Source organism: Rutilus rutilus (assembly GCF_951802725.1).
Source record: "Rutilus rutilus genome assembly, chromosome: 3".
NCBI classification, from domain to species: domain Eukaryota; kingdom Metazoa; phylum Chordata; class Actinopteri; order Cypriniformes; family Leuciscidae; genus Rutilus; species Rutilus rutilus.
Genome location: NC_140211.1, coordinates 55,092,463 through 55,118,422, shown reverse-complemented (window position 1 = coordinate 55,118,422; position 25,960 = coordinate 55,092,463). Strand labels below are relative to the sequence as shown.

Genomic DNA, 25,960 nt, shown 5'->3' with positions numbered 1-25,960 from the left:
GGTGCCTAATGTTTCTTCAAGTCTCCCTACATGCAGGATCTTCCCTGAATGTGAGGCTATAGGATTTTTTCAAGCTTAGTATAACTCTGATTGGGTAAAAGTATAAGCATATCTTTCCTCAGCAAGCCACGTGATCTGAGTCATTATTCATATCACAAGTTATTTATGTCACCAAACTTTAACAGGCCTACTTTAAATGGGTCCATGGAGGTTGTTCAAGTACTTAGGTTTATTAGTTTGTCAGTTGAAACATCAACATATGGTGTGAGATCTTTTCATACAAATAAATGGATAATTTTATAGGTATTTCAAAAGGTGAGGTCATACAGTAGATACTCTGTTCCAGTTTTCTTATCTTATCTTTTAACAAGATGTTTTCTAAGACTACAATTATGATAAAGTAAGGCAGTAAAATATTTTACTTGTGCTCATAAAAAAAAAAAACAGCTTGCATGCATTAGTTTATACCACAATTACTAATTCATAAACACAGTCCTTAATCAGATTGCATGGAAGGATGTTTTTCATAACAAATTGTTCAAAACGGCGAACAAGTTTTTAGTTCTACAACAGGTTTGCTAATGGTCCCTTTAAGTTATGAAAAAGTTTTGTATGTTCTCTGAATCTTTAAAACATCCAGTTTTTACATGTTTTAGGGGTTTCTTGGCTTTGTGAACATTAAGGAAACATTCCATTCCATTTGATTTTATTATTTTTTTACATTATGGGAATTTTACTTTTAAATGTTCTCTGAATGTTCTGAAACAAATTTAGAAAATGTTAAACGAATGTCCAACTACTGTAAAAAAAAAAAGAAAAGAAAAAGTTGCTGCCTTAAGTGTTTAAGTACAATCAACATGGATGTTTAAGTCATATCGACTTAAATTACATTAAACTGACTTTAAAAAAAAAAGTAGAATCTTGTAAAAAAAAAAAGTTGTTTGATTTGAATTTTGATCAGTTAAAGCAATGTAAAAACATATGTTGTTATAACTTATTGATTATATATATTTATTTACAGTGAATGTTTCTGGGGGAAAAAAACACTCCATGAACAATGTATACTGCTATTGTTATTAAGACCATAACTTTGAATGGACATTCTATTAATGTTACTTAATAACTTTGAGAGAACCTTGTCAGAAGGTTAGCCAAAGTTAAGAGAACATTCACTGTTAGCTGGGAAGTTCCTTCTGAAATGTTGTTCCCATTCCAGTAATGAAACAAAGGGAGCTTACAGAGAAATGAGCAGCATCATTGCATGCATTCTATGAAGTTATTTTTTAAACAGCAAACTCTGTTGAAGCTTAAAGGTTAGTGTAGTGGCTCTTATGCGGTGCAAATTGATTCAGATTCTTCCTTCTCTTCTGTCTGTATATGGCCACGGCTCTTGAAAAGGCCAATTTTTATGATCTTTCAGTGCAGTGATCATGTGGCCTTATTTCACTATCTGTATTATCACGGTGGTTATCAGTAAATTTTGGTCAAGGTCAAGAAGGCGGCTGGTATATTAACATATCAGTGAATTATATACTGTATGGCTATGTGAATTGTACAATTGCAACAAAATACCATTCTGTAATGTTGTGAAAAGCATTTTATTTTATTTAAGTACACTCTTGGGAAAAAAAATAAAAGGTTCAGGGTTCAGTCAGGCGCTTAACATAGCTTATACAGAACCTTTTAGGGGTTATCATTTTATGGATACCAAGCATAGTGTTAGTTCTCAGTCATGCTTGCAACAGCTGACTCATAACTGATCCACCACATCTATAGGAAATTGCCTATATCCCTATATAATGTCCATTCAGTAGCCTATTATCAGCAGCTTTATTGCGTTGCTCAGGAGCAAATTTCCCTCCTCCATCCCCAGCTCCTACTTGTCAGGACTTGACCTTCTGATTTTCCTCTTCAAATCAGATTGTTCAAAATACGTGAGCAGCGATGTACGTTTATCGAACATCTGACGTCGTCCACACTGCTGAGAGCGACGGTTAGATAGATGAATATGTAAATATGTGCTACACGCTTTCCTCAATAACAAAATAAACACATAACAAAATTGAAAAAACAGTGAGCATTTTTTTTTATAGAGCATAAGAAAAGCATCTGATCATAGCAACGTGAATCTGTTTGTTTGCACAAGCTCTGCAATTTGGTAGGCTACTCTAGTAAAGTTACGTCAAGTTTATTTATATAGCTTTTTACACAATAGATTGCATAAAATCAAGCTGCTTTGCCGTATTAAACATGAAAAACAGTGTCCGTGTCTCGTTTTATCAGAAGTACAACTTCATTTTCTACTATAAAGCAGCTCATCCACCTCCAGTGTGTTCATGTTTTCACTCGCGAATGTCTGACCTCGGCCGACTGAACAGGAGAAATGAAGCGGAAAAGATTTCCACGTGGAAGAAGGCGGAGCCTCAGCACACCTACCTATTACGTAATCGCCACGGACCAATGGCGGTACAAAGAGTTTAACCAGCTGTAGCGAACTTTTCCGGAAAGTTCGCTTTGGCAAGCTGTTTCAAACTTCTAAACCGGACTCCAAACGAAGTTTGTTTGGAAATTGAGATTTGTTTCTCTCATGCTAGACACATTGCTGACCTCATGACTATCATTTGTGATGCATTACTGGCCATACTGTTTTTACCAAACATTTTTTTAGATAGTTGATAGTTTTAGTGGATTGACACAGGATGGGTGGTCTAGAATTATGTAGGCTACTTAACATGTTTCCAGAGATGCCCAGAGGTTGATCCCCATGTGTTCATAATAGACTATCAATGCATTGCCAAGTGCATATATAGGCTCCAAATATATTATCATAATAATGAATGCTACATTAAACTGAAACGTATGTTTACTGTATGTTGTGCTGGCAGTTACAGACACCTAAAGTACCAGCATAAATGAACTTCTTCCATATTGTGATGTATGTATTGTGACGTCTATGGAAGCTTGTTTCCACCATGGAATAAAAAAATAAAAAGATGATTGCGACTTCTTGTCTCACAATTCTGACTTATTTTCTCTGAATTGCGAGTTCATATCTCACAACATTGAGAAAAGAGTCAGAACTGCGAGATATATATGGCTGCATCCGAAAACGTAGGTAGTTGACTTGTTGCCTCAATGCCCTATCAGGCAATGACTTTGCAGGCTGCGTTTCCACATGAAGGTACCTCACGAAACTGATTTCGGACAGACTTCTGAGGCAGTGTTACGGTTTAATTATCTACATCAAAATAGCGCGAGCTTTGGTGAAAACTAAGTGAATATTTAATGAATACAATAGTAATTTCCCGCTAGAAATTGCATCATAAGTGGAAAACATGACCAGCCGCAACTTTCAGACGCCATCTTTATTTTTCTAGCTCAACTGTCACAAAATGGAAAGCACAGGATTGTGGGATATTAAAGGCAGTGAAGGATACAACTATGCTGCCTTCAACTATGCTGCCTTCGATCAGATGAAGGCATCTCAGGCTCAGAAACTAACATCTAACATTGCATTCGGACATGATGCCTTTCGACCTTGTAATGCGTCCTCGGAAGGTAGCTTTCATCTTTTTGTTTTTGCAATTGCGAGTTTATATCTCGCAATTGTAAACTCGAAATTGTGAGGGAAAAAATCTGAATTGTAAGATAAAAAGTCGCAATTGCCCTTTAATTTTGTTTTATTCCGTGGCAGAAACAAGCTTCCATGTACTGTACACCGTGCAGTGATGCAATGACTTCTCGAACAAGAAAAACAAGAAAAAATGTAGGGCAGGGCTTGATTTTGTCCATAGGGAATTGATTGGATGGTTGTGGTTTTCTATTGGTCAAATCCATGTGAGTGACAGGTTGCCCCGCCCTTATGCCTATAAACACGTCACCAGAGAAGAGATTTCGCTACAAGAGAGATGGGAAGTTATTTTGATTCAAGATTATGAGGAAGGCTACATGAAAAAAAAAAAAAAACAATTTATAATAAATGCTGCAATATTCTATTAAAAACGTGCTCGATTACTAACGTAACCTCGGTTCTCTCTAGAAGAGGGAACGAGTACTGCGTAATAGCTTACGCTAGGGGAAAAACTCTTTTCCGCGAGATATTGAAGCCAAAAATTATCCTTAATTTTGTAATAATGTAAAACGCAGCATGCAGACATAGGCGAGACGGCTCGCGCGCCCATTGGCTGCCCTGCGGCAACTGCAGCAGCCTATCGAGATAGGCCCCTCGTGATGTCAAATCCAATGAGGTCTACGTCCAAATCCACTACGTCACGTCCCGCCGAAACGGGCGTGGCTTGGGCCTATAAATATAGCTCGACAGGCTGGAGAATCTGGTTTTTCATCACCGAAGCGAACCAGAGCGTGATGCATGCATGGCAAAGATACGCAGTACTCGTTCCCTCTTCTAGAGAGAACCGGGGTTACGTTAGTAACCGAGTACGTTCTCTTACGAGAGGTCTCTCGTACTGCGTAATAGCTTACGCTAGGGGAACACAGTGTAAAACGCTGTGCGTGCTAAGATCCAACACTAAACACCGGGGCTCATATAGTGCATGATCACCAGGGACTCGCAGAGAGTCTGGGAAAGAGGGGCTAGAATAGAATCGTTCCCATAATAAGTAGCGTCCTATTAGAAGCAAATTATATCAAGTGTTCCACACAGTCAGGGCAAAAACTCGGCCTAAACTGATGAATATTAAGGGTCTTACCTTAGACCGAAAACAGCTTAGCCTGCAAGGCGGGAACTTCTAGGTTATAAAACCTTATAAATGTAGACGGGGAGGCCCAGCCTGCTGCCGTACAGATATCTTGCAAGGCAATCCCGCTAGACCAAGCCCACGATGAGGCCATGCCTCTTGTGGAGTGCGCTCTGACACCTAACGGGCACTGCAGGCCCTTAGAACTCTGGACAGTGAGCGTTCTCCTGAGACGCAAATAGGTCTACCTTCGCTCTGTGCTCTCAGCGAGTGCAGATTGTGTTGAGCCCAGACCAGGAGGCGATCCGTCAGCCTGTAGAGGTTTCGGGACCTGATACCTCCTTGGCGATTTATATAGGCCACCACCGACATGTTGTCCGAACGGACCAGGACGTGGTGTCCTTTTATCTGGGGACAAAAACGCCTCAGCGCGTTGTCGACTGCCATCATTTCCAAGCAGTTTATGTGTAGATGCTTTTCCTGTTCTGACCACTGGCCAAAGAACGGTCTGCCCTCGAGCAGCGCTCCCCATCCCGAGGTGGAGGCGTCCGTAGACACCACCTTCACACTCAAGGAAGTCCCCAGGCTTACACCTGACCGGTACCAGTCGGTCGCTCTCCAAGGTTTCAGAGCTGAGACGCATTTCTGATTGACCTTGAGGCGGAAAATACCGGAAGTCCACGCTCTACGCGGTACTCACGCTTTTAGCCAGAACTGCAGTGGGCGCATGCGAAGCAGACCCAACTGGAGTACTGATGGTCTCATGGGCTCATCATCTTCTGAAACTGTCTGAGCGGGACTAAAGTGCCGCAACGGAAGGATTCCGTCATGCGCTGAATATTCAGTCTGCGCTGTGGCGATAGCTGTGCTGTCATAGACAGCGAGTCCAGTTCTGTGCCCAAAAAAAATATTCTCTGACTGGGAGACAGTGAACTCTTCGCCCAATTGACTTTGAGACCTAGATTTTTGAGATGTTCGAGTAATATGGTCCTGTGTTCTATGAGCTCTGAGTGTGATCGAGCTAGAATCAGCCAATCGTCCAAGTAATTCAAAACTCGCATGCCCCGAAGTTTCAGGGGCGCAAGCGCCGCGTCCATGCACATCGTGAATGTACGGAGTGCTTGGGACAGGCCAAACGGCAGGACTGTGTATTGATATGCCTGGCCCTCGAAGGCGAATCTCAAAAATCGCCTGTGACGTGACGCTATTTGTATTTGGAAATACGCGTCCTTCAGATCTATTGACATAAACCAGTCCCCTTGGCGAATTTGCGAGAGGATTTTCCTGGTTGTGAGCATTCTGAACCGGCATTTCAAAAGCACTTTGTTCAGCTGTCTTATATCTAGAATGGGTCTGAGACCCCCGTCTTTTTTCAGTACCAGGAAATATCTGCTATATAGGCCCCCTTCGCTCTGAGATTGAGATAAAGGCTCTATGGCCCCTTTGCTCAACAGTTTCGCTATTTCGGCTCGAAGTAGATGTGCTACTTCCTTTTCCACCATAGTTTCGATTTGCGCCACGTAACGGCGGGGGCGTCGAGCGAACTGTAGCGAATAGCCTCTTTTTATAATGTTCAGCACCCATTCTGATACCCCGGGGAGCTTTGCCCATGCACTCGCATGAATAGCTAGGGGTTGAATGAGATCTGGGCTCTGGCCGCGACATGGTGGCGACCGGAGAGCATCGGTATGCTGTAACATAGACGCTGTGCTTGCAGCGTTCGAGGCGGGGGGCGCGCTGATCACAGCGGGTAGCCTGCCCGCGCTCGACTCTCCTATGGCGGTTTGCTGAGAAAGAGCGAGCGGGGCGAGCCCCGTAGGGCTTGTCATGTCTGTGAGTGAATGTGGGCACGGGACAGCGGGCACATTTACCACACTGAAAACACCGTCTGCTTGAGCAGACTGTATGTGCATTGGTTTCGTTTTTACAGAAACCGTGAGACATGCAGTGTGTAGTTTTTGTGGGCACTGGGTCGTGGGCACATTCACTACATTTAATGCACAATCGACGAGTCGATTTAATGTGTGCAAGCACTGTGTGGCGGGCTGTGCCATTTTTACTACACTCATAACACCATCGGCCGTGGCCGGAAAACCAGAAAATACACTCTTTATGAGATTTATCTGGGTCGCCGTAAACCGTAGTACCGGCTTGTTTTCTGCTAAATACACTGGAACAGTCGCATTTTCTGGAACTGAACGAGCGAGAAGTTTTGGTGGAAGTCTGGCCGCAGCGAGACTTGACCACCGTTGTTTTCCTAGGCGGGCTAGGAAGACTTTGAGGCCTCGGGCTTTATCTCGATCTTAGGCCGGGCCCACGCGGAGGGGGGGCGGCGGCTAGCAGAGTGAGAGCGCGGTCTCGGGTCCGGGCCTGTCTGCGGTGCGAAGCGGCGGTGGTGGGCTGCGGCTGGGAGCTTCAAGCAGACGGCTGTTTAGAGTGACCTGCTGCGGAACTGGAGCGCTTAGGCAGAAAATGTTTCATGGCCTGTGACGTTTTCTGCTCCTCAGCAAATCTATCCGCGAAATCTTTGACAGATGATCCAAAGAGGCCGGCAGAGGAGATGGGGGCGTCGAGGAACGCGGTGCGCTCCGAGTCCGACATCTCGGATAGCGTAAGCCACAAGTGTCTCTCAGCTACAGTGAGAGAGGCCATGCTCCGCCCTATGGCCTGTGCAGCGGACTTAGTAGCGCGAAGGGCAAGATCCGTAGCGCTCCTCAGGTCCGGCACGCTGATTGCTTCCGGTCCTTCCTCATCCAGTTTACGGAGAAGGTTGGCCTGGAAGATCTGCAGAATGGCCATAGAATGTAGCGCAGATACAGCCTGCCCAGCGGCGGTGTAAGCGCGACCGTGCATAGCTGAAGTCGTGCGGCAGGCTTTTGATGGTAGCGCCGTCTTAGCACACCGTCCAGCAGATGGCGGGCAAAGATGGGCCGCTACAGCTTCTTCCACTGGGGGAAGAGAATGGTACCCCTTGTCTTTAGCACCGTCCACCACGGAGAATGCTGCTGAGATGGAGGTACACACTCTGGCTGAGAAGGGGGCGTTCCAAGACTTAGCGGCTTCTTCATGAAGCTCAGGAAGAAAGGGCGCGGGTCTTGAAGACGGCGAAGTGCGGTCCCCTTGCAGGAAGCAACCGTCCAGCCGGTTGTGCGCAGGCTCCTCGGGCGTAGACCACTCAAGGCCGAGGCTCGCAATGGCCTGCTCGAGCAGACGCATGAGCTCTGCTTCAATGTTGGCTCTTTTCCCAGAAGGCTGGCGAACAGAGGGGGCGAGATCCACAGAGCTTGACCAGTCCTCACTGCCCGACGCCAGGAGAGAGCAGCTGTCATCCTCCACACACACGGCTTCTTCGTCGTCATCCATGACGGAAGCGGCGGCAGGCGGCGACCGCTGTCCGGCAGTAAGATACTCGGGTGAAGCAGGCGGCGAAGCTGGCGGGCGAACCGGCGAGCTTTTGCGGGTTGGAGGAGGTTCCGGAACCGGCGCTTTTTACGGCGCGGCACCACAGCGGGCGGAGGTGCAGACTCGGCGAAAGATGCCAGGCGAGTCCTCAGAGTCACCATGGGCATCAGCTCGCAGTGAGGGCAGCCGCCGTCAGCGCTGCGTGATCCTCACCCAGGCAGGAAACGCAGATGACATGGCGGTCCCTGTCGCTGAGTGGGGCTCGACACGAGCCACAGAAGGGACGAGACATCTTAAAAAAGACGCTCGGCTCTTTTAGGCAGAGAGTGTGAGTCGCAGTGGCGAACACACACTAGCAGAGAAAAAGGATATAGACACCGGATAGCGTAGCAGGAACGGCAACTGAAGGCGGCGAGTTGTCGGCCAGCGGCTTCAGGTGCAAAGGCTCGTCCCGCAGAAGGCTTTCTCAGATGGCACGGCTTCTTCCTCTCGGGATCCAGCGATGCGTGAGCTTCGCTGAAGAGATGAAAAATCTGATTCTCCAGCCTGTCGAGCTATATTTATAGGCCCAAGCCACGCCTGTTTCGGCGGGACGTGACGTAGTGAATTGGATTTGACGTCACGAGGGGCCTCTCTCGATAGGCTGCTGCAGTTGCCGCAGGGCAGCCAATGGGCGCGCGAGCCATCTCGCCTATGTCTGCATGCTGCCACAACGCATTTTACATTATTACAAAATTAAGGATATATATATATCAATATCTCGCGGAAAAGAGTTTTTCCCCTAGCGTAAGCTATTACGCAGTACGAGAGACCTCTCGTAAGAGAACTAGGAAATGTCCGTTTTGATTTCATGGTGACTTTAAAAGTCGATGTTTTTAGTTTACCAATTTAATTGTAGAAATATGTTATTCACCGCAATTAATTTTTTTCAGCAGCAAAATTTTCTGATTATAGGATGTTACTGAGATCAAGTCAGTATAATAAAGCACTGTAGGCCTAAATCAAATGATCTATACATTCCCTGAGGCAAACCCACTTCATATGACTCAATATAACTGGATCCTTTTGTCTTCATCACCCTGTTAATAAAATGCTTCAATAACAGCACAATACATGCACAAAAAGAACTGCAAAAAAATTAAATAGCCTGACTGACCTTACTTTTTCATATTTAACTCAGTCATCTTTTTTTGCAATTAAATGAACAGGACAATCCAAAAATCCAAACAGGACAATATCCCCTTTAATTTAGCTTTCTTCCATTAACAATTCTGCAGTTCTCATGCTTTGAAGGTCAGATTGACCTGCTTATCTGTGATCTTTGTAATTGGATAACTACAATTTGTAGCCTACTTGTTTACATTTTCAAGAACAATCCCGAAGCCACGGCAGTAATAGTAATGAGGAGATAAGAATAAGAGAAGTTTGCACATTGTAAATATCTGTATAAGTCCTGTAACGAGAGGCGGAGCTTTCATCTTCCTGAAGCTTTATAGAGAGTTTGTGTTCGAAAACTGAATGACACTCTTCTAGGGAGAAACTTTGGACAACGCGGGGAAAATGCAGTACGACTATGGTAAAAACAAGGAAGAACATCCGGAGCCCATCAAAGCTGAAGTAAAAGGTAGGTGGAGGAAAAGTCGGTAGCAAATGTCGTGAATCGCTGCCGTTTGTTTATTGATAAACCAAGTAGGCTACTAAAAAACTTCTGCGCGAAACACGAAACATTCATGCATTTTGAGTTTAGAGTTTAGAGTTTTATTGCAGGCCTATTTTCTATGAGGCAGCACGTCTGAGGTAAACCTCTGTGATATTGTAAACATATTAGGCTACACCTTTCACGATAGGATATGTGCTTTTTCTTATATTTATATCTACCTCTGTCCATATATAATGTCAGAGAAATAACTACTGAACGAGAACGGATCCAAATGCACAATTTTGTATGTTATATTTTAGAGCCAGTTAAATTATTTTGCTACAAAATGCCTTGCAGTATCTAGGCTACTTCGTGTCGTAAATTAAATGGATAACTTTAGTTAACGTTCTTTGTAACAAATGTGTTCATAATTTGTAACTTGTATACCAAGTTTTTAAAGGAACTGTTACACTCCCAGTGTTGTTTTTGTTAAAATTCACTGCATATTAAATAATTTGGTCATTTAAAATATAGCAAAATACAGGTTTTCTCATGGTTTGTCCATTAAATAGAATTACACAGTCTCTTGATTTTGTGTGAACAAAATTCAAATCTACTAAAAGTCATTTTAATATACTGTGTATATATACTTTTTTATTATAACAGCCTTACCATCTGGCCTAGACTTGCCCAATGTGTTGTTTTACATACAGTAATTATGTGACCTAGAAAATTTCATCAACTTATTTTTCTGTCGAGGAATTATAGCAATTTATCTTTGTGCTTGGACTTGGAAAAAAATGCTTGATTTTAATGTTTGGTGTTTTCAAGGTTTGTCCATTTTGACTACTTTTGAATATTGAATATCTTCCTTGAAAATGCTTGATATTTTTTCATTAGAACGTCCAGTAAGTTTTGTTTTTTTAAAGTAACGTTTATTTAAGCTCGAGTCGTGGATCGTGAGTCTCATTGTGTTGAAGGAGTGCAAGCACAAACAAAAATACATGTGAATGATCAGCTCTCCTCAACCACCTTTAAAGCAACCTTTATTTATTAACCTGAAATGATTAGATATAAACACAAGCGTGTGGAATACTATCTCTGAGGCAATGCGTTTTTAGGTATCAAGTGCTGGACATGGCGTCATCTTCCATAATAGCTCATTTACTTTGGACAAATATTTGCATTGTGAAATAGGTTGCTGTGTAGGCTATACGTTAAAATCCACACTAGAACATACATCATTGTATACTGTCATTCACATGGTGACCAAATCACCTAAGGCATTCATATTTCATATCTTCATTCACTTCATATCTTTGTATTAAATTACTTTACCAGCCAAAAGATTAAAATAGTAGCGCTAAATTTTTTTTACTCATTAACAAATACAGTTCATTATAGTGTAAGACAGAGCTGCATGATTCTTAATAAATTAAGAATCACATTTTGTTTTGTTTTTAAATTGAATATTCTCCCATGATTCTGAATAGACAACTAAACAAAATAACATGTCGTTTACTAAAGGTTCTGACAAAATGTTAATTGCTGTAGTCAATTTAAAATAATAATAATAATAATAATAATTTAAGTTTAAATTAAGTTGACGTTTTCCTCCCTCTTTTAGAAAGCAATGCAATAGTGGATTTTTTTATTGCTATGGTCTATCATTCATATAAAAGTTTACTGTGTATGTAATATACATCTGATTATTCATTGAACTTTTATTTTGTCTTGACTGGATTATTTATTTGATGATTGAATGAGCTCTTAAACAGGACAGATTTAGCAAATTATGAATATGGATTTTTTATTATTGTAAAACACCAGCTGCACTGATTAAAAGTGCTAGAAAAGTGCTTGAATTCCACTCCTAAAAATCTTTATGAATATTTTCACTTGGATTTATTTTTTATTCATTTAGCAGATGCTTTTATTCACTTAAAAATGAGGCAGAAATAGAATCAATTTATCATAAAGAGACAGACAATTTTAGTATAATCATAATGCTGAATTAATTTCAGTAGTAAACCAGAATGGTGCACAACTTGAGCAGAAGTGTACATTACAGAAAAGGCCAGAAAACTGAGAAAAGATGAATTTGTTTTAGGTGCCTTAAGGAGTGTCTATTTATGGTTCTGGTTAAGCTAAGTGCTTGTGGAGGACGTCTTTACCAATTTTCTTTTTTGTGAATGGTTCTATTAGCTTAATAGCAGATGGTTTGGACAGAGAAGTGGATATAATCAGCGAATTAGACCGAACTGCTCCACTTTAACTCCAGTTTAAACATGTTTCATCATCTCTGCAGGCTTGGTTCCTGAATGGCTGCAAGGCACGCTTATACGCAATGGACCCGGCCTTTTCTCAGTGGGAGAGACCTCATACAACCATTGGTTTGATGGAATGGCACTTTTGCACAATTTCACAATTAATAAAGGTATTTACTGTATTGCTTACTAGTTAAAGCCTAAGATATGATATCAACATTTGATCTGAAAACACAGGATACACGGGTGGTCTTTTTTTAATCAGTTCTTGTTTCATAGCCTTCTGTTTGAGTTTGAGTTTATTATTTATTGATTAATTTTCAGGAGAGGTAACATACAGGAGCAAATATCTTCAAGGCGACACCTACAAATCCAACATGCATGCCAACAGAATAGTGGTGTCAGAGATGGGGACCATGGCGTACCCAGACCCATGCAAAAATATATTCTCCAAGTAAGTAACGTTACTGCAACTGATTCAGAAAGAATCATGCATTTATAAAAACTTGATTATTCAATGGAAAGTTACAATGCATTAAACCCTAAATGGAAAGAAATCTCTCCTTAATTATTGTCTTGTGGGATATTTTATCATTAATTTAATTATAGGGAGGAATACTACTATATCTCAAATTTAGATTTTAATGATTCTTACATTTAAATTTTGACCCTTACCAATGAATTTTAGCCATTTTTATGGATCACACTCAAATTAGCCAATGTGAATTGAAAATCTTATAAAACCTATTAACACAATCAGCTAAAATTCAACTAGTGACTATAAGAATAGTTAGATTTTAATGTTCTTTTCACCTAAAACTGCTCATCAGATGTTAAATAATATAATATAATATAATAAAATAATATAATGTATAAGCACTGTGTTATTTGTGAACTAATTGTTCTTTTTAACTCTTTTCAGAGTGATCACCTTCCTCAGCCACACCATCCCGGACTTCACTGACAACTGTGCCAATAACATAATCAGATATGGAAATGACTACCATGCTACATCTGAAACCAATTATATTCGTAAAATTGACCCCATCACTTTAGAGACTCAAGAAAAGGTAAAAATACTGCTTGTAAATATATCTAGTTTAGTCTTGAAACTTGGCACAGGCTGATCACGCTACAGTACATCGCACAAGCTGATTGGCCTCTGCTGAATTCGCAGCCAATGAGATTTCTTGCTCAACAAGTGAAAATCAAGCTTTTAATGCTGTTTATATGCCTATGTGGTGTTTTTAATATGCTTTAAGACAAACCATGTGCAAATTCATAAGTCAACACCATTGCTGAGTATTTTCTCTTTAAAACTACATTGTATACAGAACCGAGTATACTAAATGAGGCAAGGGTGTAGATTCAAGCTATTTTAAGGCATAAAGAATTTTTTTCAAGGAAAACAAATTTAAAATATGTCATTTCGGTGATCAAAGATGAGTTTTAAGGGATAAAATTATTAACTACAGGGGGACTTTAAAGGGATACTCCACTTTTTTGGGAAATAGGCTCATTTTACAACTCCCCCAGAGTTAAACAGTTGAGTTTTACCGTTTTCTAATCCATTCAGTCGATCTCCGGGTCTGGCGGTACCACTTTTAGCATAGCTTAGCATAGATCATTGAATCGGACAGGACCATTAGCATCTCTCTCAAAAAAATGACCAAAGAGTTTCGATATTTTTCCTATTTAAAACTTGACTCTTCTGTAGTTACATCGTGTACTAAGACCGACGGAAGATAAAAAGTTGTGATTTTCTAGGCTGATATGGCTAGGAACTATACTCTCATTCCTGTGTAAGTTTTAAGTTTTAGAGTCAAGTTTTAAATAGGAAAAATATTGAAACTCTTTGGTAATTTTTTTGAGAGAGATGCTAATGGTCCTGTCCGATTCAATGATCTATGCTAAGCTATGCTAAAAGTGGTACCGCCAGACCCGGAGTTCGGCTGAATGGATTCGAAAACGGTAAGACTCAACTGTTTAACTCTGGGGGAGTTGTAAAATCAGCCTATTTCCATAAAAAGTGGAGTATCCCTTTAAATAGTCTGGTTCAGTGTTTGCTGTATGGAAGTCCTACAGTGCTATCAGAGCTCCTCTGAAACCCTCCACCTCCCCCAGCTCCACCTGCCTAGATCCGCTATAGGGTTTATGTATGTCTATTCATTCATGCAGCAGCAGCATATCTTAAATGCTCACAGCAGTGTGTCTGTGTATCTATTGGCAGTAGCAAGTCCATACTTGCTCTGTAGCGGCAGAAGCGAAGCAGATCTAGTTCGCCAAGACCAAATGCGTTAACAGCGTCATTTATATGCTAAACCAATTCTGAGAGTTGTCATGATTGTAATGCTGTTCTTCATTTCTGTTTACATGTTCTCAGAGAATATTGTTGTTGCCCCTCTAGGTGGACTACCTGAAACACCTTCCTGTCAATATTGTGGCATCACACACGCATTATGATAAAGAGGGAAATAGCTACAGTATGGGAACATGCATTGCAGAGAAGGGCAAAACCAAATACACTTTGTTCAAGGTTGCAGGAGGAAGTAAGTATGCTGCCATTATTTCTGTTTCACGGTGCACATTACTATTACTCGTCTTAGGGGTTTGTTCCAATCCATAACCCCAAGTATTAAACTTAACTTAGCCTGCTTGTTTCATAGAGATTTGGGAGTAGCTAATTTTTGAGTTTTGCAGAGGCAAGAATCGCTTGCGTGTAAAAATGGTTGTTTTTGCAATACCGTTTAATGCTACTAGTGGCTGCTACATGACATGCCTCATCTTTAAGCATTACAGTGATGGGAGCTTTAAAACACTGCTTAGAACCAGCAGTACAGAGTGTGTATTGAACTGCCAAAGTCACATGATTTCTGTAAACGATGCATGGCTTTGTCATAAATGTGTCAATTTAAATGGTTTGCCACTAGGGGTGATTTCAGAACCTGTATCTTTATGGTTTTACCTGATCTTGGATAGTGTAGATCTTTTTTAATATTACATTTGTAGAATAATAAAAGGCAATAGTAGTATATTGTCTCTTATTGATCTAATCAGACAAGCCCTCCATAAAGACCCACTAAATAAATTCATTTTTGGTTCTTCACTTAGGGGTAAAAAGAAGTTTGAGATACCTTTTCAGTGGTTTGTTGTTAGCGAACATCATGATACAAACAGTATCTGTTTACATGAATATGTAAATACGTGCTGCACGCTTCTCTCTCAATAACAAAATAAACACAGCAAAAATGACAGCGGTGAGAAAACAGCAGTTAAGAAAGCATCGGATCGTAGCGACGTGCATGTGTTTGTTCATGTTTTTATTTGTGTCTGACCTCGATGAAATGAACCAGAGAAGATTTCCACGTCAGAGAAGGCAGATCCTCAGAGCCACACACACCTATTACATAATCACCACGGACCAACGGTAGTTCGACGATGTTTACCAGCCGGAGCAAACTTTTGCACAAAGTTTGCCTGAAACAAACTCCAAATGAATTTTGAATGAAATTCACATCGCACCTGTTTGTTCTTCGATTTTGCTTGAAGTATTTCAGGGCCTTAAAACGCTCAAAAGAAGCCCTACAAATTAAAATAAGAACACTTACAGACACTTACATAATGGTATTAGATGATTTGTAGATTAAAAAATACATTGCGGAGCAGAGAGGACACTGACAACGCGCTGACAGACAGGACAGACCAGGTTATGTTTGATATGAAACAAAGTCTCATCTTTCAAATTTGGTCATTTTTCTTTAAGAAATTTAAACAATAAATACCGTTTTGTGGCTCTTTAATGTGTCTGACAGATCACTCAGTTAAAGCTGCTCGTGAACCGATCATCTCTTCCTTCTAGTTAATTTATAGCATCAAATAAACATGAATGAACATCACAAGGAATGTTGTTTTAACCGCGGAAAGACGTCAGTACACTCCGTTTTTCAAGTTCAAATCCTCCAACGTTAATCTACTAACTCTCCTGACTGCTTTGTCGGACAAAAATGGCGGATTCGGCGGATGGCGGATTATGATTGGTCAAATCGCCTGTCAATCAAACACTTTCAAACACAATTTTTAAAAGGTGTCTGACAGGTTTTTAAGTGGTTTTTGTTGCTTTTACGTTTTGACCAGCACGTGTTGCCAGTGTGTGGTGTTTCGAGCGCTTCGAAAACTTTGAACAAACCGAATCAATTGCTTCGCAAAAAAGCTCAGTTTCTCCTATGCTAAGAACTACCAACCCTCAACAATTGTTTCTCAGGTAGCTCAGACGGGTCTCCACTGAAAAACGCTGAGGTCGTGTGCACCGTGCCCTGCCGCTCTCTCCTCACACCCAGTTATTACCACAGCTTTGGCATGACCGACAACTACTTCATCTTTATCGAACAGCCCTTGAAGCTGGATATCCTCAAAATGGCCACAGCCTACCTGAGGAGGGTAAGCTGGGCCAGCTGCATGAAGTTCCACCCTGAAGACAGCGTAAGGACAAACCCTTTCAGATATTTGAATGCACGTTTGGTCACTCGATTGTCAGCAGGACAATGTTACCGTTTACTTGGCATCTCTAAACAACTTTTACCTCTTATATTCATTAGACCCTGATTCATCTTATTGACCGAAAGACAAAGAAGGAAGTTGGGACCAAATTCTACACGGGTGCGATGGCTGTCTACCATCATGTCAATGCCTTTGAAGATGATGGGCATGTTGTTTTCGATGTGATCGCCTATGATGACAACAGCTTGTATGATATGTTTTACCTGGACAAGCTGAAGGAGCAGATGGGCAATAATGCTATATATGTCAAGCCCAAGTGCAGAAGATTTGTGTTGCCACTTAGTGACAAGGTACGGTATGTGGGTAACAGTGTTTGCAAGGCAGCAGTGTATTCATGTATGACAAACATTCTGGTTAGGGTTTGTCTTTTTTAAGCTGCCATGCAAACACTGACATTTCCATCAATGGAAATCTACTTTATTATGTTGTATTCAAAGCCTCTGATCATAGACAATGAACATAATGTTTTCTTTGACACTCAGGGTGAGACCGGTGAAGATCTGGTCAAACTTAAATACACAAGAGCTAGTGCTGTGAAGGAGAAAGATGGGAAAGTTCTGTGTCAGGGCGAAGTTCTCTGTGACGGTAAGCTAATGACACCGGGGTGACTTTATTCTGTGTGTTTGTGTATGTACAGGTATGTCTGTACAGGTGAAACTCGAAAATTAGAATATCGTGCAAAAGTTAATTTATTTCAGTAATTAAACTTAAAAGGTGAAACTAATACTGTAGAAAGGTTCAATATATATTTGCACGGAAGGAAGAAGACAGGGGTCGGCTTGACTGGAACACTCTATTTTATTACTCAAAATAAATAAACAAAACAAAAGGTGCGCACGTAGCGCGTTCACCGTGCTCGGCACAGCACTCAGTAAACATATAACAAACAGACAATCACTCTCTCAGGACAGCAGCAAACGTGTGAGTGTTCCAGTCCAACTCTCTCTCTCATCTCCTCCCGAATGCTGGCTTATATCCAGTCTCTCCACGCCAATCACTGCAATCAGACACAGGTGTTCATCATTTTGCACTTGACCTACTTACTCACCGATCGGCCCCCTCCTTTCTCTCCTGCTACAGACTTCGCAAAACCACGCCCCCCTCGCCACATACCCCCACCGCCCGACTCAGGCCGGGGAGCCATCCGGCCTGCAGCCTCCCCCCCCCCTCCTCCTGGAGAGGAAGTCAGCCACAACCATCTGTACACCCGGCCTGTGGATCACCTTGAACTTAAAAGGCTGTAAAGCGAGATACCAACGAGTGATCCGCGCGTTGGTATCCTTCATGCGGTGGAGCCACTGCAGGGGAGCGTGGTCCGAACAGAGGGTGAACTCCCGTCCCAAGAGGTAGTAGCGGAGGGTGAGAACGGCCCATCTGATGGCCAAACACTCCTTCTCTATGGTGCTGTACACCGTCTCCCTCTTAGAGAGCTTCCGACTGATGTACAGCACCGGCCGCTCCTCACCCTCCACCTCCTGGGACAGGACCGCGCCCATCCCCCTGTCCGACGCGTCGGTCTGTAGGATGAAAGGGAGAGAAAAGTCAGGGGCATGTAAGAGCGGTCCGCCACACAAAGCAGCCTTTATCTGGGTAAAAGCCCGCTGACACTGCTCCGTCCATTGGACCGTATCTGGTACCTCCTTTTTAGTTAGATCAGTCAGCGGGCTGGCGAGGTCCGAATAATTAGGCACAAACCTTCTGTAATAACCCGCCAGCCCCAGGAACTGTCTAACCTCCTTTTTGGTCTTGGGTCTCGGACAAGTCGCAACTGCTGCTGTCTTGTCAATTTGGGGACGCACTTGTCCATGACCCAAGTGGAAGCCCAGATATCTTACTTCCACCCGCCCAATTGCACACTTCTTCGGGTTGGCCGTGAGCCCAGCTCGTCTCAGCGTCTTCAGGACAGCCCGCACCTGCTGCATATGACGCTGCCAGTCACCACTATAGATGATGATATCATCCAAGTAGGCAGCGGCATATGCAGCGTGCGGTCGGAGAATCCTGTCCATCAGACGCTGAAACGTTGCCGGAGCCCCGAACAACCCGAAAGGAAGAGTGACAAATTGGTGTAACCCAAACGGCGTGGTGAAAGCTGTTTTTTCTTTGGATAATGGAGATAAGGGGATCTGCCAATATCCCTTGGTTAAGTCCAATGTCGAATAAAATCGAGCAGTACCCAGCCGATCAAGCAATTCGTCAACCCTTGGCATTGGATAAGCATCGAACTTCGACACAGCATTCACCCTCCTGTAATCTACACAGAACCGGATCGAGCCGTCCGTTTTAGGAACCAAAACTATCGGGCTCGCCCAGTCACTGTTAGATTCTTCTATTACTCCCAACTCTAGCATCGACTCTAATTCGCTTTGCACAACTTTCTTTTTGTGCTCTGGCAGTCGATACGGCCGGCTGCGAACCACCACGCCCGGCTCTGTCTCAACGTGGTGCTGAATGAGGTCCGTCCGACCAGGCAGGGGCGAGAACACATCAGCAAAATCTGCTTGTAAATTATGCACATCAGTGAGCTGGGATGGTGAGAGGTGGTCTCCCCCAGCGGCCAGGGCGAGAGATTTCGTTTTTACATTCGCCTCTGGACCGAGATCCTCCTCTCCGCTCACCACCATCGCCAGCATCACTGATTCCACCTCAGACCATTTTTTAAGCAGGTTGAGGTGGTAAATTTGATGTGCCCCGCCCCTATCTGTTCGTATTACCTCATAGTTGAGATCTCCAATTCGCCGTGTAACCTCAAAAGGTCCTTGCCACTTTGCGAGTAATTTTGAGCTAGAGGTAGGAAGCAATACAAGCACTTTTTCTCCCGGTGTGAATTGACGCAGTATAGCCCCCCTGTTGTACAGCCGACTTTGCCTGTCCTGAGCCTGTAACAAATTCTCCCGTGACAGCCGCCCCAAAGTGTGGAGTTTTGTTCTCAGGTCCAGGACATACTGAATTTCATTTTTACTAGCTGAAGGTCCGTCCTCCCAAGTTTCCCTAAGGACATCTAACACCCCGCGGGGCTGACGCCCATAGAGAAGCTCGAAGGGGGAAAACCCCGTGGAGGCTTGCGGGACCTCCCGTACAGCGAACAAGAGGGGTTCTAACCACCGATCCCAATTTTTGGCGTCTTCCTGTACGAACTTTCGGATCATGGATTTCAAAGTGCGGTTAAATCGTTCGACCAGCCCGTCTGTTTGTGGGTGATAGACACTGGTCCGGATCGATTTAATGCCCAATAATCCGTAAAGTTCGCGTATCGTTCGTGACATAAACGCCGTGCCTTGATCGGTGAGAATCTCTTTCGGGATTCCCACCCGGGAGATTAGTTGAAACAGAGCGCTCGCCACACTATTTGCGGAAATATTGCGAAGCGGAACTGCTTCAGGATATCGCGTTGCGTAGTCCACTAGGACTAAAGCAAAGCGATGTCCCCGTGCTGACCGTTCTAATGGCCCGATGAGGTCCATACCAATTCGTTCGAAGGGGACCTGCATCAACGGAATAGGGCACAATGGTGCTTTTGGGTTGGCCGGTGGATTCACCAACTGACATTCACGACAAGACGCACACCACTTGCGTACATTCTCGTGAATGCCCGGCCAAAAGAATCGGGCCATGAGACGGTTAAGTGTCGCGGTTTGTCCTAAATGCCCTGCCATTGGATTAGAATGAGCCGTCTGGAAAAGCATTTCCCGACGGCTTTTAGGTACCAACAACTGAGTTGTATCCTGCTTTGACTGGGCATCTTGGGTTACCCGATACAACTTATCTTTTATGATTGTAAAATACGGATAGGTGAGCGGCTGGTCTGTGTGGAGAAGCTGGCCGTCGATTGAGCGAACCTGATCAAAGGCATGTTTCAGCGTGTCATCCTGGGACTGTTCCAGGGGAAAATCATCGCGCTCTGTGAGGATGGTTCTCTCCAGTGCGCTCTGTTCCCCTGAACCAGTACCCAGAGGTTCCGGATCAGCTTCTCCTAACTGAGCAATCGCCACCTTCCTCTTATCTTTTTTTACCCAAGAAGCATCCGCACATAAATGACCCAATAATTCATTAAACGCTGGCCAATCTGTCCCCAAAATCAGCGGATGCCGGAGGTGCGGGTTAATCGCCACCTCCACACTATGCCTTTGTCCCCTAAATTGAATATCCACAGGCATTAACGGATAATTCACCACTTCCCCGTGCACACACCGTACCTTAACCATGCGGCCATTATCCAATGCTTTAGGTTGAATCAGGCTTTGGTGGACAGAGGTTTGGTTACAGCCTGAATCCACCAGAGCCTGAAAAGTACCCCCCTTTATACTCACAGGTATTTGGTACAGGCCAGCTTGATCAGGGGCAGCTTGCGGCGCGTCGGGGACCCGGATCAGTGTCCCCACCTCCATCACCGGACACCGATCGATAAAATGACTCGGGTCCCCGCAGCGCCAACAAGCCGGCCCGGGCCTCCCCGCCGCTCCAGTGGCAGGAAGCGGGTCAAGGGATTGGCGTGGAGAGAGAGGAGAAGCAGCTTGGGGAGAGAATCCCCCCCTTGATGGGCCCCCTCCCCGGGGAAGAGGCCTGGGGGCAGATACTGGCTCCGCAGCACCCCCCGTCCTCCACCTTGGAGCCGGCCTCGGCGGCAGATTCCCCCGGTACCTGGGAAGGGGAGAGGGCTTAGGGGGGGGGGAAGAGAGAGAGAGAGAGAGAGAAGCAGATGGTAGGGGTTCGCCGACCCCCGGGCACGCCACCATTTGATCCTCCGCCAGCTGGATGGCCTGGTTCAGCGACGTCGGGCGGTGGCACTGGACCCACTGCGCGGTCCTCGTTGGCAACCGCGCCACGAATTGCTCCAGCACCACACGATCGATGATTTCCTCGACGTCGCTTCCGTCGGCCATCAGCCACTTGCGGCACGAGTCCCGGAGCTGTTGGGCCATGATGAAGGGTCGGCCAGACTCCTCGAGGTCCAACGTCCTGAACCTCTGGCGATGTTGTTCCGGAGTCCGGCCAACCCGCTGGAGAATGGCCCGCTTTAAATCCTGATAGACCAGGAGATTCTGGACTGGCAGTTGGTGTGCGGCTACCTGCGCCTCTCCGGACAGCAGGGGTATCAGCCGCATTGGCCAGTCCGTAGAGGGCCATCCCCGGTCCTCAGCCGACCTCTCAAACAGCTCCAGAAAAGCCTCCGGATCATCCTCCGGGCCCATTTTGTTGAGAGGTATCGGCGAGGACGAGTCTTTGTATGATGGGGGGACGGCCCTAACCTCCCGGTCTATCCAGCTCCGGAACAGCTCGCGGTCTTCATGCTGGCCTCGGAGGAGCGTCTCGAACCTTTTGTCCTGCTCCTCCTTTATGGCCAGCAGATGTTGGTGTTGCTCCTGGTGAAGACCCGCGAGCGATTGAATAATGTCCGCAAATGGCGTACCTGGCGGGGTCTGCATGGCGCGATCTTCTTCCTTCCCGGGTTTCGGCACCAGTGTAGAAAGGTTCAATATATATTTGCACGGAAGGAAGAAGACAGGGGTCGGCTTGACTGGAACACTCTATTTTATTACTCAAAATAAATAAACAAAACAAAAGGTGCGCACGTAGCGCGTTCACCGTGCTCGGCACAGCACTCAGTAAACATATAACAAACAGACAATCACTCTCTCAGGACAGCAGCAAACGTGTGAGTGTTCCAGTCCAACTCTCTCTCTCATCTCCTCCCGAATGCTGGCTTATATCCAGTCTCTCCACGCCAATCACTGCAATCAGACACAGGTGTTCATCATTTTGCACTTGACCTACTTACTCACCGATCGGCCCCCTCCTTTCTCTCCTGCTACAGACTTCGCAAAACCACGCCCCCCTCGCCACAAATACATTATAGAGACTCATTACATGCAAAGTGAGATATATTTCAAGCCTTTAGTTGTTATAATTTTTATGATTATGGCTTAAAGCTTATGAAAACCCTAAATTCAAAATCTGAGAAATTTTGACAATTTTCATAAGCTGTAAGCCATAATAATCAAAATTATAACAAATAAAGGCTTGAAATATATCTCACTTTGCATGTAATGAGTCTATATAATATATTAGTTTCACCTTTTAAGTTGAATTACTGAAATAAATGAGCTTTTGCACAATATTCAAACTTTTCAAGTTTCACCTGTATGTATATGTGTGTTTCTGTCTATCTATCTGTTTGTCTGTCGGATTGATCTATCCATCAAGTGTAATTTTTTACGTGACGTGGGTGCGTTCTTACTTGCCTGTTAATAAGTCTTCCCATTAACACCAACCTTTATTTATTCAGACCGATTTGCGGAAGCAGAATCTGCATTCAAAAATGAAAGGCAGGATTTATCGTGTAAACAACGTAATAGGCCAATCATAGCATGATGGAGGCATTGTCATCTCTCACTTGACTTTCCCCATTCATTCTCAATTACCCACCCACCAAAACCCATGCCACACTGTGTGTGTGTGTGTGTGTGTGTGTGTGTGCACAGTATCTGTCTGTCTGTGTACGGTATCAATCTGTCTGTCTGTCTGTCTGTCTGTGTACAGTATCTGTCTGTCTGTCTGTACACTGTCTGTCTGTGTATGTACGGTGTATGTCTGTCTGTCTGTGTACAGTATCTGTCTGTCTGTACACTATCTGTCTGTCTGTGTACAGTATCTGTCTGTCTGTACACTATCTGTCTGTCTGTCTGTCTGTCTGTCTGTACACTGTCTGTCTGTGTACGGTATCTGTCTGTCTGTGTACAGTATCTGTCTGTCTGTACACTGTCTGTCTGTGTATGTACGGTATCAGTCAGTCTGTCTGTCTGTACACTGTCTGTCTGTGTACGGTATCTGTCTGTCTGTCTGTGTACAGTATCTGTCTGTCTGTCTGTCTGTGTACAGTATCTGTCTGTCTGTACACTGTCTGTCTGTGTATGTACGGTATCTGTCTGTCTGTGTACAGTATCTGTCTGTCTGTACACTGTCTGTCTGTGTATGTACGGTATCAGTCTGTCTGTCTGTCTGTCTGTCTGTACACTGTCTGTATGTACGGTATCAGTCTGTCTGTCTGTCTGTCTGTCTGTCTGTACACTGTCTGTCTGTGTATGTACGGTATCAGTCTGTCTGTCTGTGTACAGTATCTGTCTGTCTGTACACTATCTGTCTGTGTATGTACGGTATCTGTCTGTCTGTCTGTCTGTGTACAGTATCTGTCTGTCTGTACACTATCTGTCTGTGTATGTACGGTATCTGTCTGTCTGTCTGTCTGTGTACAGTATCTGTCTGTCTGTACACTGTCTGTCTGTGTATGTACGGTATCAGTCTGTCTGTCTGACTGTGTCTGTGTACAGTATCTGTCTGTCTGTACACTGTCTGTCTGTCTGTCTGTCTGTCTGTCTGTGTCTGTCTGTCTGTCTGTCTGTGTCTGTACAGTATCTGTCTGTCTGTGTATGTACAGTATCTGTCTGTCTGTGTATGTACAGTATCTGTCTGTCTGTACTCTGTCTGTCTGTCTGTGTATGTACAGTATCTGTCTGTCTGTGTATGTACAGTATCTGTCTGTCTGTGTACAGTATCTGTCTGTCTGTACTCTGTCTGTCTGTCTGTCTGTGTATGTACAGTATCTGTCTGTCTGTGTATGTACAGTATCTGTCTGTCTGTGTACAGTATCAGTCTGTCTGTGTACAGTATCAGTCTGTCTGTGTATGTACAGTATCTGTCTGTCTGTGTACAGTATCTGTCTGTCTGTGTACAGTATCTGTTTGTTTGTTTGTTTGTTTGTTTGTTTGTCTGTCTATCTGTCTCACAGTTTTATTTATTTGTAATACTCTTTTAACCTCTAAACTGATGTTTTGCATTTAGGTGTCGAACTTCCAAGAATTAATTACAATTTCAATGGAAAGAAGCACAGATATTCTTACATGTGTTGTGTGGACACATCTCCAGTGGCCACAAAGGTATTGATCTTGTTCATTTTGACAAAACATTTATGAACTTGGCAGGACTTTAAAACATTTTATCAGTAAATGCATTCCATAAGAATCAAACCCAGGCCTGGCGACAGGAACACATTTTTGCCAATCAGAACTGACCTTTTTTTTTGTTTTGTTATTTTTTACAGATTGTAAAGTTTGATACTGAAACGAAGCAGCAGCTTGAGTGGACTGGAGAGGACGGGTTTACATCAGAGCCCGTTTTCATTCCCAGGCCTGGTGCAGTTGATGAAGATGATGGTTAGTTACTGCCTTTCATAATAAATATGACCAAATCAGTCAGCTTCGACTGTCTCAAAAAATGTACACCTTAATTAAATGTTAATGGTGTTTTAATATTTTTTAAATGCTCAACTTGTCTCTTTTTTTCTTCATATTTTTAGGTGTAATCCTGACAGTTATCATAAACGCCAAACCAAGGGTGGGTGGCTTTCTGCTGATGCTTGATGGCAAGTCTTTCAAAGAAGTTGCCCGGGCTTGTGTAGATGTAGAGTTTCACATGGACATGCATGGCTACTTCATACCAGACAGTAGTTAAGAGTTTCATGTCTGCCAGCTGTCTAGGCATAATCACAGAGATATGGAGAATGTCCTTTAAATGTTGATATTTTGATGGTCTAGTTACAAAGTTGTCAAAAATGTACTGTATTATCAGCTGTAAAGTGGACCATGCATAAATAACTGTAAAAATGTTTCTACAAATCGTGCTTTGTTTGCTTGTTTGTGAATAACATAAACGTATATATAAAAATAAAAAAGTACTGCTTGAAAGGTCATTAATTGCTTTTAGTAATATCAAACAAATATGTGACCTGTTGTGCTGTGTTTTTTGCTTGCATAAAGCAATCATAAAGTGAAGATATTATTCTGTAATAATGGTGATAGCCAGTGTTTGAATTGTCAGAACTTTAGGGTGGTTTAAATACCAGCCAGTATGAATCTTTTTAGGGAATCGATTTAAAAGATTTGAATCAATAGGATGATTCAATCCCTTGAATCTCACCATTTTCCCCCCCATTTATAAATAATAGGACCCTTACTATAATAAACAGGAATGCATTATTCAACAAGAGTGGTATAAGAAGAAGTTTTATATGTTGTTGTTTTGAGATGAAGCTGGTCAATTTATACAATTTAATTAATTTATGGAGAAATGTAATCCTTTAGAGAAGTTAATAGTGTGTAGAGCAATCTCTCTTATATTAAAACTAATACAAAACACTCTTACATATTCAAATGTATTTAAGTTGCCCGAGTTGAAGATTGGCGACGTGTACATTGGGGATAAAAAGTGCAAAGTAATAGGAAATGTATTAAATTGTACACACCAGTAAAAGTAATTTGTTTTGATAATGACATATTTAGAAAAAAAAAGAAAAGAAAAACACTTACCTTAAATGGCCAATTGTACCTAAAATGAAGGACACA

The 25,960-nt window shown here is 43.2% G+C and overlaps 1 protein-coding gene across 1 annotated transcript; it reads left to right on the top strand.

The window, feature by feature from the left end:
* Positions 1–9,478: 9,478 nt before the first annotated feature.
* bco1 (beta-carotene oxygenase 1) lies at positions 9,479–25,598 on the top strand. The gene is made up of 11 exons (XM_084405325.1): positions 9,479–9,723; positions 12,047–12,175; positions 12,330–12,459; positions 12,928–13,075; positions 14,413–14,554; positions 16,267–16,484; positions 16,601–16,852; positions 17,045–17,147; positions 24,402–24,496; positions 24,661–24,772; positions 24,916–25,598. The coding sequence occupies exons 1-11, from the start codon at positions 9,660–9,662 to the stop codon at positions 25,068–25,070; spliced, it is 1,548 nt and encodes a 515-aa protein (XP_084261451.1). The 5' UTR covers positions 9,479–9,659; the 3' UTR covers positions 25,071–25,598.
* The last annotated feature ends 362 nt before the right edge of the window (positions 25,599–25,960 follow it).

Excerpts from the sequence above, each read along its gene's own strand:
- bco1 (XM_084405325.1), top strand. The coding sequence starts at position 9,660 with ATGCAGTACGACTATGGTAAAAACAAGGAAGAACATCCGGAGCCCATC. Across the intron at positions 16,853-17,044 it reads TGTTGCCACTTAGTGACAAG|GGTGAGACCGGTGAAGATCT; the intron begins GTACGGTATGTG and ends TTTGACACTCAG. Across the intron at positions 24,773-24,915 it reads TGCAGTTGATGAAGATGATG|GTGTAATCCTGACAGTTATC; the intron begins GTTAGTTACTGC and ends TCATATTTTTAG.